This window comes from Ambystoma mexicanum, chromosome 11, assembly GCF_040938575.1.
Source record: "Ambystoma mexicanum isolate Mex_15411 chromosome 11, UKY_AmexF1_1, whole genome shotgun sequence".
In the NCBI taxonomy this organism is placed as follows: Eukaryota; Metazoa; Chordata; class Amphibia; order Caudata; family Ambystomatidae; genus Ambystoma; species Ambystoma mexicanum.
The window spans coordinates 968,721,308-968,735,600 of NC_090934.1; the positions used below are offsets into that span (position 1 = coordinate 968,721,308).

At 43.1% G+C, this 14,293-nt stretch overlaps 1 protein-coding gene across 2 annotated transcripts in view; it reads left to right on the forward strand.

Annotated features, from left to right (window-relative positions):
- The window catches only part of LOC138503974 (spexin prohormone 2-like), a 133,261-nt gene extending 120,643 nt beyond the window's left edge, over window positions 1-12,618 (forward strand). For both annotated transcript variants that reach the window (XR_011279745.1, XM_069624119.1), the window contains one exon: window positions 6,232-12,618. Coding sequence is in view for 1 of the 2 variants with exons in the window: in XM_069624119.1 (XP_069480220.1) it covers window positions 6,232-6,311 (80 nt within the window). In the remaining variant the exon portion in view is untranslated. The remainder of the gene's footprint in view (window positions 1-6,231) is intronic.
- The last annotated feature ends 1,675 nt before the right edge of the window (window positions 12,619-14,293 follow it).

The window sequence follows — 14,293 nt, forward strand, 5'->3', positions numbered from 1 at the left end:
TGTACGGGGATGGTAACTGTGCCTGTTGGGAAATGGTTTCCATTTTCTGAGAATCTGTGAAAGGTAAATACGCTGCTTCATTTGCTGCATTGTCTGCAGCATCATTCCAGAGAGCTATTGAATTAGTGTGGTTAGTGTGGGCAGCTCATTTAACTAAACCTATCACTGCTGGCAAAGTTAACACTTCAATTAATCGGGATAGCAGTGCAGCATGCTGGACAGGGGACTCACCAGACCTCCTAAACCCTCTTCTCTGCCATCTTGATAACTCAGAATGGACATTGGAGGTGACGTATGTGGTGTCAGAATAAACAGTGACCGCCTTCCCCTTGCTAATTTCTAGCACATTTATGAGTGCCACCAGTTCAGCCGCTTGTGCAGAGTAATGAAAAGGCAACCACCTTTTCAGTTTGATCCGCTATTCCCCATCCACAAGACCCATGGCAGCTTCTCCCGTATCTCTCTCACCCGTCTCCTGGTTGATGATTGATGACCCAGCAATAAACATCACCTCACCCCCTGCAGGGCATCCTCTTTCACATTCACCCTCTCTTCTTCTTCCCTTTCATACGTGGCACAATCGTGAAAATGTCCTCAGCCTGCACTGGCTCTGCTACAAATATTGCCGGATTGACTAGGTGACATGGCACAGGATGAATCAATGCATTTGACAAAATTACCTCATACCCTGATACTCTCTCAGTCGTTAACGTGGCCTTAGACATCTCTAGAATCGCAAAAACTGCATGCTCCATGTACAATGTCACCGGACAACCCATTATAATGGTTGAAGACTTTAGAATCTCATAAGTCACTGCCGCTAGAGCTTGCTCACAAGGGAACTGTCCCTGCATCACTGGGTCTTGGAGTCCGCTGTTAAATGCTAAAGGTTTGTGGCCCAGCGATGTTTGCTGGGTCAGGACCGCTGTCATCACCTTCCCATTCTAATGTGAAAAAAGATATATGGCTCCTTGCAATACGGGGTTGCCAGGACCAGAGCATTACTGATCGCAGCCTTTAGTTCCTGAAAACAAGTCCCCATTTCTTCAGACCACTCTATCAGACCTTTCAACTTCTGTGGTTCCTTGATTCCTTGCAGTAAGGGCCTCACATAATTAAAGTAATCAAATACAAAATACAATAGTTACAGAGCCCCAAAAACAGCTAGATCTGTTTCACTGTGACTGACTGAGGCGTATTCTTTCCAGCATTACCTTTCTTCCTGCAGATGATATTACTTGCACCCAATATACTACCTCTGTCTGGCAATATTGCAGTTTTTCTTTGTCTACTTTGTACCCCTTCTCCACGGGCAGGCTGATGAGCGTTATTGAATTTCCTTGACACTGCTCCTCTGAAGTGGTACCGACCAATAGATCATCCACGTACTGAATTATGGTACTGGACACAAGTAAATTACCTAAATCCATCTGAACCACCCTGTTAAAAACACTCTGAAATTTGCAGTGCCCGTGGGGCTACCTTGTGTACTTGAATCTCTGACCACGATACATAAACACTGTGAGGTACTAAGAATCTGTGTGTAAGGGAACAGAGAAAACTGCATTTTTTAAATCAATCACTGTGAAGTGGGTCAACCCAGTAGGGATGTTACAGAGAATGGTGGCAGGATTTGATACCACCGGAAACCCCACCTCAACAATATTACTGAGGGGTCTCAAATCCTGGACCGTCCTCCAACTGGACCCCTTTGATTTCTTTACAGAGCAGATAGCCGCATTGCATTGGGACACAGAAAGTTGTAATATGCCTTGCTTCAACAACGCCATAATGGTCTCGTAAATCCCTTCGTCTGCCTCCCTAGTCACTGGGTACTGCTTAACCGGCAGTAATATGGCACCAAGTTTCAATTTTATCCTCACTGCTTTAACACTTTTTAGCAGCACCATATCATGAGGATTGCTGGTCCACAAATGATCTGGCACTTTTCCCAAATCCTCCTTCCAAAATGGTGATGTATTTTTAACAATGAGCATGGTCTGTGGTACTTCCCTTTGCTATATCGCTATCTTGCAAGGTACCCCAATTTCAAATACCATCTCTCCTGTGGCTTCGGTGGCTTCGAACAATTGCTCATCAGACACACCCTTCAGCGACATGGTTGGATCAATGCACAGAACTGTGCACCACTCTCTGCCTTTCTCATCTGTGCTGAGAGAACCACCCTGCCTTTCTTGATCACTATAGCCTCCAAGAGAATTGTCACAAAGGTGCTTGGTGTTCTTCATGTGGCACATCAGGCTGAAATAAAAACTCAATCGGTACCCGCCATGTCTGATTTCTGATCCACGGGACCCACCTCACAAAAACATCACGCCATAAAAAACAATGCTGTATGTATGGGAACCCCCTACTCGCGTGTCACTACAATATGTCTGAAAAAGCATTGCTTTCCTTACCGGGTACAACCCAGGGGTCGAGCAACTATACCATCCTCTGTGAAAGCAATTGACATCTGGAGTCGACTGAGGAGATCTCTGCCCAAGGGATTCACTGGGGTATCCGTACAACACAACAAAGGGGCTGATACATTTTGAGTACCTACCTTAATACGAAGATCTTCAATATAAGGAACTGATAGGATAGCCCCAGAGAATCCCTCTGTATCCACTGTTTTGCCTGACAAGGGGAATTCACCTTCGTTAATGCAATATTTTGTAGTCCATGTGTCGTCCATAAATGAGAAATCACCTACCTGCACACGTATCCAGGGTTCCTCTTCCATATCGGTCATTATGGACAGGGCTGGACACATCAGAGACCCCTGTGGGCTTTCCTACTCCTGGTACATATTAGCACCGGGGAGAGAAAAAGGATTCCCCCCGAATACACATGCTTCTATATAATGAGTAACCGTTCCTTGGGGTAAAGGATTCTTGTACTACGTCTTCACTGATGCTTGTGCTGGCATGGTCGGTGGGATCCCAAAGGGCTGTGCATCCCAGTTGCTGGGTTCTGTTCAACCCATGCCTGCTGTGATTACATAGAGCCCGGGGCATATGGCAGGGTCAGGGCTTGCATCTTTTGAGCTCCAGTTTTTTCTATTAGGTCACATCCATCTTCATGGTTCTCTGGCAATGACTGCACATGGGCCAACTATTGGGTATACCTGCTCAGATTGTGGTGACCCACTTTGCATCCGTTAGAGAAACTAATCACTGTGTTCTTTAAAATCTGGGGAGGATTACTGTGGTAGCTAGCTAAACCCAATGAACTTGTTAAATGGGGTTGTTCTTTTAGCTCCTCCTTCTCGGGTTATGATGACAGATACAAGCAGCTTTAGTTGTTGAGCCACTTTGGAGTATCAGTCCTTGCACAACAAGTGGACCAGGAAAAGTCATAATTCTATACATTGTAAGGAGTTGGCAGCAGTGTTTCACTCTATCAATGGTCAGAACTAACAATATGGTAACAAAAGGCCTACCTAAACAAGCTGAATGCAATCTTATTTTCCAAGGGAGTTTCTGGACATAGAAGAGCTCCTTTCCACATGAGGGACCTGTTTGATTCAAAGGCACATAGGCAGAATAAAATGTTTCCCTTCTCCAAGACGTAGCGTCCACCCCCTCCCCTCCCCCCAGAATGTTTGGCACTGCTGCAATGATTCTCTATGACTGCTGCAGGTTATTCACATTCTCCCAAATATCCACGTTTCTGTCCAAGGTGAGATGGGAAAGGTCTTCTGTAATTCTGATTGTCTTTTTCTAGCAGTGGATATCTTGGTTTTCGCTATACAGTCACATGAAGATAAGCCTGTCTAGGTATTTCCAACCTCCTTGAGTCCTCTCCAAACTTGTGTTACCTTTTTTCAACCCTTAAAACATTTTTGTCGACATGGACGTTGAGAGGGTAGTCCTCCAAGGACTGGGCCAGTCTGTGAAATCAGCTGTCACGATTCAGGCCTCTTCTTGTTCTTCCGTTATGAAAGCCTATCACCAATAGTGTGTTTCTTTTCACTCTTAGTGTTTACAGAACATCCATTGTTGGGATTGCAAGCCTGTTCAGATGCTTCAAATTTACCAAGAGGGGAGGGATGTAATATGCAGCTAGTCACAGCCACCTTTCAGACTATTGTTGGAGAGAACAAAGCAATTCCACTTTCTCTTGGGTATTCTCCCCATAGTACAAATCTTTGTGAGTCATCTCCTCAAGGGGTTCTCTCTTATTAGATTAGTTCATTGGGCTTTAGCCTCTTTATTGAGACACCCAATCTTCTTTTAGCTCTGCAGAGCCCCCGTTTAAAACTTTATTTCCAATGTACTTTCATCATCCATAACAATCATGAAATTGTTTTGCCTTCTTTTTCCTTCCACTCCCTTCCCGACCGGAAGCTGAAGAAAATCAGCTTAAATAGAATACAGTCTGTCATTGCTAAAAGCTTTTTGTGAATTTTGGGATCACTGAGGAGCATATAGAGGCATTCTGCCAGGGGTTTGGTCAAGTTCTGGGTGGACACTCAGTATCCCTCTTTGTCATACAATTGTAGGACATCCATTCGGGCTTGTGTTTCAACCTTTATCACTCTCTATTAGTTGGAGGTTTCAGAGTGAGGCAGGATGTCCTTTGGTTTCGTGGTTCTGAATTTTGCTGTAGTCTTGTAATTCGGTTATTCAATAAATCAGTGCTTCCCAACTGAATGTTTTCAGAGATGGTTGTGTTGCTGCCTCAGATGGCCTTAAATCCGAGGCATATCGCTTGTCTCTGTACTCTCTTCACTATGTAAAGGGCAAAGGAAGTAAATGTAGAGATATTGGCTGAATGACTTACTGGTAATCTTCATTACTCTGCTGCTGTCTTACTCATTCCTGGACTTGAATAATTTCCTCTTTCCCAGGTAGGGTCTTGGCTTTGAAAGGTATAGCTTGGGTACATAGAATAGTAACAGAGGCAGGAGTTCTTTCTGACTTCTGCGAAGGAGATGGTCTGGAGAATGGTTCTGAAAAACTGGGTGCTTGTCAGAAGAGGCGGGTCCAAAAATAATGGGACAAAAGAGAAAGCTGTGGAGTAATAATGAGAAAATCAAAAGGTACATTTTGCTCTATTCTGCATGTGGAAAATCATTTTGAATAAATTGCCAAGTATTTCCCATTCTGGTTAAGCAGTTGGTAGACCGGGAGAGGGGACACTATATAGCCCCTTCTTTCAAATGCGAGGCTAATTCATATTTATGTAAGTTGGACTCTTAAAGCTTTTAAAATTTTATAGTTTTATAGGCTTATAATGTTTATTTTATTGTTATTACAAATATCATGTATTATATTAAGATTACTGGAATTATATAATGAGATACTAATGAATTAGGAATCATTGAAGTGAGTATATGAATGAAATGAGATTTTAAATTGTAGTGCAGACAATATGCAGGTGTATCTGAGGGATGTGATGTATTATGGGATTGGTATAGTCCGTAAAGCTTGACAATGTGCATTAGGCATTAGGTATGTAATTGCAATTTGCAATTTTCAATGTTACCATATGATTAATTAATTGAATTTGTATTTAAGTGTTTTGTTTGTGATATTATTGTTGATTGATAACTGATATTTGTAAAAGTTTTAATACTGTATACAAATAAATAAATAAATAATGAGTACTAGTAAGTAATCCAGCTATTTCTTTACACTAATAACGCTCATGCATGTCTCTTATTTATCTTTTCCTTCTTTTCCCCACTGGTAAAATACATGATAATTGGCGTTAAGTTATGAATTGTGAATAAACTGCTTATTTCTCTAGATAGGCTTGATTCTGAAAACAATTTGATGAATATTGCAAATGAAAAGGTACATCTTTGGTGGATCAAGTCAGTAAATTATAGTTCGCGATCCCATCTCTTAGATTCAATTCTTTAAAGATATTGGAATAGATTGGTTCAGACAACTTTGCAAAAACGCAGACAAATCTGAAATCTTTGTAAGTGCTTCATACTATTTTTTAGCTTCTCCCTGTAACCTAAACGATGAACTCATACATTAGTGGAAATTATTTTTTTTAATAATTTTCATTCATATTGAGTTTACCAAACTCTTCCGAAAATATCGATTTTTGCATATTGAGTTTGCTTGCAGTCAAGTCAAGATAACACTATGGCAGTCTCAACAAGGATTCTACTGATAAACAGGTGTTTATCAACTGTAAGTGTCATTATGTTCTCACAAGTCTAATATCTGTAAATACACTAAATCGTGCTGGTTTCTTGTTTTACTTTAGATTATCACAGTTCAGCACCAGCTCAATTCAAGAACTTCAGGAGGAGGATACGAGCTCAAAAGGTGGATATTGAATACTAACAAGAAAGGAAAAAGACACGAAGCTTCAGATTTTGATCCCTGTTCAGTGAAAAGTGATCTTGAGAAATCAAGCTCGAAGCATCAAACGCCTATCTCTCGATATAATTCAAACATTGTGTCACCTGAAACATATTTACCGTTAGAAAAAAAAATGAATGTCAATTGCAAGCTGAAAATGAAATGTGTTTTAAAGCAGAGTTCTCTCTATGACTATGTTTTGGCAGCACTCAGTCATGAAATGGATGAAGGGCAGAAGTAAAAGAAGTTTCTGGAACAATAGAATTTCCAAAGTGAACTCTAATAGCATTTGTTTCAATGCTTCAAGAATTAAAAGTAGACCATCTACTTGTCTGCGTTTGTATCATGCTCCAGATCATAATTCAGTTCACCCATTTAAAAGTGAAACCATGAAAAAATAACAATTTGAAAATACATTAATAATATGTAAAAGCAGAACTTCTCAGTGGTAAAAAATTCTATTTGTGAGACTTGATCAGAATTCGAGAAGGATTGTAAAATATAAAATATTCTTTCTTAACAGGTATAGTCTATGAATTGAGTTTCAACCATTCATTAATATTGTTAAAAAAACTGTCAATTGCATATTTTATTTTGAAATCTCATTACTAGTCAGAAATAGGCTGTTTGGAGCCATTGACCTATGCAGAACAAATTAGGGTACTACACCCCGAATCATCTTCCACCAAGACCCCTGCGTGTCCTGCCCCTCCTCCTTAAACTGCAGACCCCAGCCCAGGGGTGGACTGGGATCCCAAAGGGGCCCTGGAAATGTCCTTCAAAGTGGCTCGATATTACAACGTGCAAGCATAGGTAGTGAGCAGGCCCATCCTCTCCAAGTAGGGCGTGGGGTGTACTCATATATATATATATGTATATATATGTCCCTATATGTCCCTATATACGGAGTAACAAGTAGTTAATTATAATAAAAACCTGACATAAAACACGCGTGAGGAATGGCATACTGAAAGCTTTATAACAATTTCTTTGCTTCAAAGGGAGGTGGGGATGGGGAGAGATGGGAAGAAGAGGATGGAGTAGTTGGAAGAGAGGGTGAGAGATGCAAAAAACCAGAGTACCCACAGAAAAAATGGCAAATGGCGCAGGGGCCCACCGGTAAAGCTCCAGAATTCCCTGTAGGCCAGTCCACCACTGCCCCAGCTTAGTACAGTCCCCCAAATCTATCATCCCGAACTAAGTTTTCCCAGCACAACACTCTCCAAATCAGATGCGGCCTTTAATGCATTACTTTTGGCAGGTGGGGCAGGTGGAGCAGGTGGGGCAGGTGGGGCAGGCGGAAACCTACATTTCATTGTGCGCCCCAACTCCACTTGCCAAAAACAACTGCGTCATTCCTCAGAGTAGTAAAACATGTGTGATCCGTATGCAGTCACGAGAGGCAGGTGGAGCAGGTGGGGCAGGCGGAAACCTACATTTCATTGTGCGCCCCAACTCCACTTGCCAAAAACAACTGCGTCATTCCTCAGAGTAGTAAAACATGTGTGATCCGTATGCAGTCACGAGAGGCAGGTGGAGCAGGTGGGGCAGGCGGAAACCTACATTTCATTGTGCGCCCCAACTCCACTTGCCAAAAACAACTGCGTCATTCCTCAGAGTAGTAAAACATGTGTGATAACATGCATAAATACACCTTGTATGCATGTTTTTGTACACGTTTTACCACTCCGGGGTTCGGAAATGGACCCCCAAGTGTATGTACTATAAGCTAAAATAACTCTCGTAAATAGCACTCATTTTAAGCTTCCGACACAGTGAAGCGTTCACCCTCACAGTAAGAAGCTGCGACTGCCATAGAGTAGATGCTGCTATGCATTTGGATACTTAGCAAACCCCTCACCTGAGATGGAATCCTCTGGCCAGCAGGATCATGGATCAGAAGGGCCTTGGACTACCATTGACTTATTATAAGTCCCCAGATTCAATAACGGATTTCTCTTTCTGACTCGAGCAGGCAAGCAGCTTGCACACCAAGGGAACACCAATGCATGACCCTCTACGCTGCACATTCTTTTATGTTGTACCAAGCATGCACTTGTAAGGAGGTAAAGATATGCATTCGATGGGGCACCCTACAATATAAAAAACATCTAGGTTGTATCATGATACTTTTATAATAATTGTGGAGTTAAAGATTGGTATCAATATTTCACCGAGCTCACAGAAGTTTATTCTAGGAGGCATTCTCCTTTAGTGAGAAGGACCTGCCTCCCCACCTTGCACAGTCAAGTGGTGGATGCACAGGAAGATGTTCAGAGGCAAGTCTATGGGTGCACATAGCAATAAAGGGTCTACACCTGTGACTAAGATATCTGTGCTCTGGGCATGTAGGGCTTTCTTGACTATCCCAGGGATGTTAAAAGGATGCTCCTGGCCACTGGAATCCACCGCAACAGGTTTGCGACACAGCCCATGACGGCCCACATTAACTTGCCGCTCGTGCTGCATGCAGGCACAGATTCTAATGCGGTATGCAGTCACGAGAGGGATCCCTAAAGCCAAAAGGGCTAGGCCATTCCTTGGCCCAAATGTCTGCAAGGTATACAGGCTTCCCTGGACCATACCTTCAGAGGCACTCTAAGCTCACCGGGCACAGGGCTCTTCTTTTATTCCATCCGGCACACATCTGTAAAAGTAAAGTTCATGGGTGCCCTCGGCCAACACTGCAGATTATCTGGGCAGATTGATGTCATATCACACTTCACTGTGCATAGTCTTCAACTCGACGTTAGATAGACCCCCCACACCAATGGGGTTTCTCCAGGTAAATGCACTAACAGATCAAAAGCATATTACACTGGAAATAACAGATTGTTTACAGTATTAATGCTGAATCTATTGATGACATTGCAACAATCTGGGAAGCGTGTAATGTCACAATAAGAGGTAAATGCATTGCAGCCCGCTGCAGGGTGAGCAAAGTACCAGATGCGGATTTCAACCAGTTCAAAAAAGACCTTGAGGACATGAAGAGGATGGTGACATAGGAACATAGACTTTACAGGGAAGTTACTGTGAAAATGGGATGAACTTCATGAGGTCTGTGAGGGTCTGGGTAAGCATGCTTGCATGACCTGTATTTCAAGGCAGCACAATGCAATGGACAGGGATGGGAGAATGCTGGCTAGCGGGTAAATAGGGGAAAGGGGTGTGGAACAATGATTGGAAGTAAACCATGAGCTAGATGAACTAGTTTTGGATCAAAAGGACATAAACCATACATTTCAAAGATTTTATATAGACCTATACCCCCAACAAATTATAACAGATCCAGAGCAGATGGAGAACCTGCTGAATGGAGCAGGGCTACTGCCACTTGACCTTGTAGATGTAGAGTTAACTAGATTCTCGATTACAAGTGGCTGAAATTCTCTGGGCTGTCAAACATTTAGGTAGGGGAAAAGGCCAGGTGAAGAATGCCTCCCTATAGAATTGTATAGTAGATTACTGGTACTCTACAATGAGGCATTAGAGAGGCATTCTTCCTGAAATGTAAACGGAGGCGTACATAGAGGTGTTATCCAAACCGCGCAAAGATCTACCGAGCTGTGGTTTGCACCACGGGCTTCCAATGATCAATGTGAAGAAACAAATAGTGAGCAAGATTCAGACAGCGAAAACCTCACAAGGCATTACTAAACTGTTAGACCAGTCCAGGTGTGTGCCTAAGAGAAACAACATGCCAAATACACGAGGGCTATTCCTGGTACTGGAGGGAATGCAGCCGGATCAGCGAGAGTAGGCAATATCGAGTTTGGATTCCCACATGGTGTGGAACTGCACTGATTCGGCGCACTTGCTCAAGGTCCTGCAGAGGTTTGGATTTGGTCCGCAGTACAGCAGAGCTGTCACATTGCAATAATATACACGGATCCCTAAAATCGAACCTACCGGGATGATGCCCCACAGATTGCAGATGGACAGAGTTACCAGGCAGGGCTGCCCAGTGTCTCCTTTTTTTTTGCATTAATAATAGAGCCAATGGCATGTTTAATGAAAAACAGGTTTGCAGTTCCTGGCTTTTTTCATATCAGATTGCAGACAAGCTGTTCTAGCTTGTCCGTGGCCCTGTATTCTCCTGCATAGGCGCGAGGAATAGATTGAGGAGCTTGCCACTTTCCGGCCCACGGCAACTGGCTGGCAAATAAACTGGGGTACATCTCTAAGGCATGTGATTCCGGGTACCGCCATTCCTCCATTAGGAAAACTCCCTCCCACACTCACTAGGATCCTAGTTTGATATTTAGGAAACCAAGGAAGTGCAAATTGGAAAGAGTTTTATGAGGGTAATGTAACATGTCTGTTAAACATCTTTTAGAAGTGGGTTACTTTTTAGCTCAAATTTCCTATGTCACTGACGGGTTTTGTCTCTTTGTCTACGATGATTCTGTTGGTTTGGACATTGTACTTATTCCAGAGTGTTCCTAAGGCCATAGTATTGTGTTTTTTTAACGCTTGAACACATTTTTGAGGCACCTGTTGTGGAAAAATGAGGTCCATAGAGTGACACCTGAGAGGGTGAAACTATCCTATGAGCAAGTGGCAGTGGGCACGCTGGAGTTTGAGGCATATTTTGCTGCTTCAGCATGTGACCCATTGCTACAGTGTGTGACCCCATGGTTTGCCACTGAAAATAGAGACTTCATCACTACGCTCATTGTAGTGCCCACATCCCCGACACATCTCTTCAGTCGCCCCCTACACGAACCCTTCCAGATGCATGCCCAAGCCATTTATGGGGTATGGCAGAAATTAAGTTTTTATACAAAAGACAAGACAAGAAAATGCTATTTAATAAGATATGGGGGAGATTTCTTTCAATATACTGAAAATGACAATTGAATATGTTCGGATGTGAATTCTAAGATTGGGGGGTGGGGTGGAATTTGTGTTCAGTGATTTGTAACCTTGTATATAGTTTATTATTGTATTACCTTGATGTTTTTAATGTATTGTTGTATTGTTAAAATTGAAAAAAAAAAACAGGCTGTACATACCCACCCTACCTCTTGGGTAGAGTGGCTTGCGAGCAGTACGTGTGGAGTCAGTTAAACAGGCGGGTCGAGGAGTTATCAACCTTCTGTGTGGAGCTGGATCTAGATAAGATGAATGTGTTATTGTATGCTAGGGTTACAGCTATTAGCAGAACAAAGTGGCACGCTCCCATAGGAACCCATTGTACAATCGGCGGACAATGCTATTGGTTCTTTAATAGAAGGAGGGGCACGGCTACTTGGCTGTTCAAAGCCTGAGCAGCCTTAAAAGTGAAGGCAACTCACTTTGTGAGTGGCAAGCGGGTGACTGATGTAGGAGGCATGTTTGAAGATAATTAATGCTCTAGACTGCAGAGGTCTTCAAACTCTGGGGCTGCCCCCCCTATGGGGGCCCGAAGGATGTCCATATGCAGATATGGCATCTGGGGGGACTTGCAACAATATTTGTACTCAAAGGGGCGCTCAGTAACAATATCTTTCCTCAAGGAGGGCTCAGCATAAACATTGTTGAATTCCACTGGCCCAGAGCCTGTTTGATATGACATGACACGTCATTTATAACGCGCCTGTACACAAGTTTTTCTAGGCGCGAAATCTAGGGTTGCATACTAAACTGGTCTTTCGCAACATGGGATAAAAATTCATTTTAAGAGTCTGCGACATGCTAATGTCGCATCAGCGGTATTGAAGAAAATTCACCCTGCTGCAACTGAGAGCGGCTCAGGGTGTAGAGGAGCCCAGCCTTGTTTACGCATATGTGGCGCGACTGCCCAATTGTACAGGAGTTCTGGGGAAAGAGCATGAATATTGGCACATCAATAGCCTCTATCAACGAATGATTAGCTCCTCTCAAGGAAAACAGCAAACTCCTGACATTTGCACTGCTAGGTGCGGTGTCGGCAAAGCGAGAAATAGCACAGTAGTGCAATCACTCCAGCGCCTTGTGAGCAGATGCATGGGCCAGCAACATGATTGAAAGGGCCAGAGCTGAGAGAGAAGAGAAAAGTGAGTGAGGCTGAGATGCTGCACTGCATGTGGGATAGTTGTTTGGATGCAATGCTGCACTCACTTGGTCTAATGGCTCCCTAGTAACGGTTAGATCGTATTGTGATAGTGATTTGTACCACACATGATATGTGTTGGTTTGCTGTGCAGTGTACCTCTCAAACTAAATGGGGGTTATTGTTTTGTCACAATATATAACCAGATCAAACGTTAGTGAAGAAGTGGACAACGCCCAATGAAATGCATGAGTATTGTTTGATAATTGTTTATGCTGATGTCAAAACCAATAAACAGTTACAAAAAAAGAATCGCCTCTTCCTTACTGCACCATGTCTTACTTTGGATGCAGTGTTCCTTCACTGAGATAAGAAGAGCGAGCAGGTTCAGGTTCTTCTCCATGTAGTGATGACACTGTGGAAGGATAGAGTCAGGACAGTGGTAGATCATCTCTGACTGCTCGGTAAAGGCACCACTATTGGTGAAGGCTTCGATGCCATCTCTGAGCCGACAAGGTTGTCGTTGCAGACTGCAACACATTTCAGATGTGTAGTCATCCCGTCATCAAGAAGTGATCTGACCAGAATTATTGCGGCAGAGAGATTGCCTTGAATGCAATGTCAAAGCTGAAGTCTATGTTTGGGTAAGGCCCAAGCTTTATTCGTGGAAGTCTAAGGTGGACATTCTGTTCATGAGTGCTCCATCTGGGTTGTTTGTCCCATTGAATAGGGTTTCCCATTATGATGATCTCGATGGACCGGAGCTCGAGGGCCACCATCAGGTTTGCCCATTCTTCAAGGAATATGGAATTGTAGTTTGATGGGCATTAGACTAGCACTCTGAACACAGAGGAGATAGTGTTGATAGTGCACTTGATGGGCAAACTTTCAGCTGATGAGTGTTTGGTGGCGTCTAATTGGTTAAAGGTTGTGTGCTCTCACATTACCAGAGCATCCCTTCCCCTGTCAGTGTATTCTATTCACTGGCATCTCTGGTCTTGAGAGGAAGCAATCATTGGCAAGTCTAAGATTCCCAAAATGCTAACATTGGTTTCTTCTAATATAATTCACATGTTAGAAGTGTTTTCCACTCCTCATTGGATGCTGATGAGGCAGACCCTACTGCAGTGGAGGTGTGGGTGGTGTTTTTGTGTGTTTATGTGGAAGGTTTTTCCCAGAAGCAGGGTTGGTATACTCTTAGTTATGAGGCTTGGTGACCGGGCTTGGTGTCCATGCACCGACACATGTTGCTGAATCTAGCAATATCATGTTTTGTGGTTAACCTTCCAGGCAAGAGGGTGAACAGACCAATTTGCATGTAAGCGCTGGCTGTTCTATGATTAGGGGGAGTACTGTCATTAACATTGGCAATCAAGAAATAATGGTGAGCGTAAGTGTGCCACATGGCAGAGACCTTTATAATTGTCCCCCGCTCCTTGCCTCTCCTCTGGAAACCCCTGCCATAGTTCCCCTTTTTTGTACAGTGCCCCGTTGTTTGATAGCTAGATGTCCACTCTATTCATCCCATACATGCATGTAGACATTAAAAGGTAAATATTACCTTAAGATGCCCCACAGTATTCTACATGCAAAATAACGTTTGAGTGTGGGCATTCTAAAACTAGTGATCAATTCCAGACAGGCCACTGGCAACTTTTCTCACCCAACTACTTCAGTCAAGGATTTGTTCCACTAACATATGCTGAAACAGTGCCTTAAGACCATGTCCTGGAAGCCCTGGCATCATTGACAACACATGGCATTTCATACTTCTGTACACTTTATACGCACAACACTACACATGCAAGAATGTAATAGGATGTGAACCTAAAAAAACAAGATTAGTTGAATGTCTCACAGCTGGTATGGTACAACAAGAGATCCTGCCCAATGAGTTGTACCAGCTTGAAGAAGTCACATGCTTGTAGCCTTTTGTTGACACAGGCAT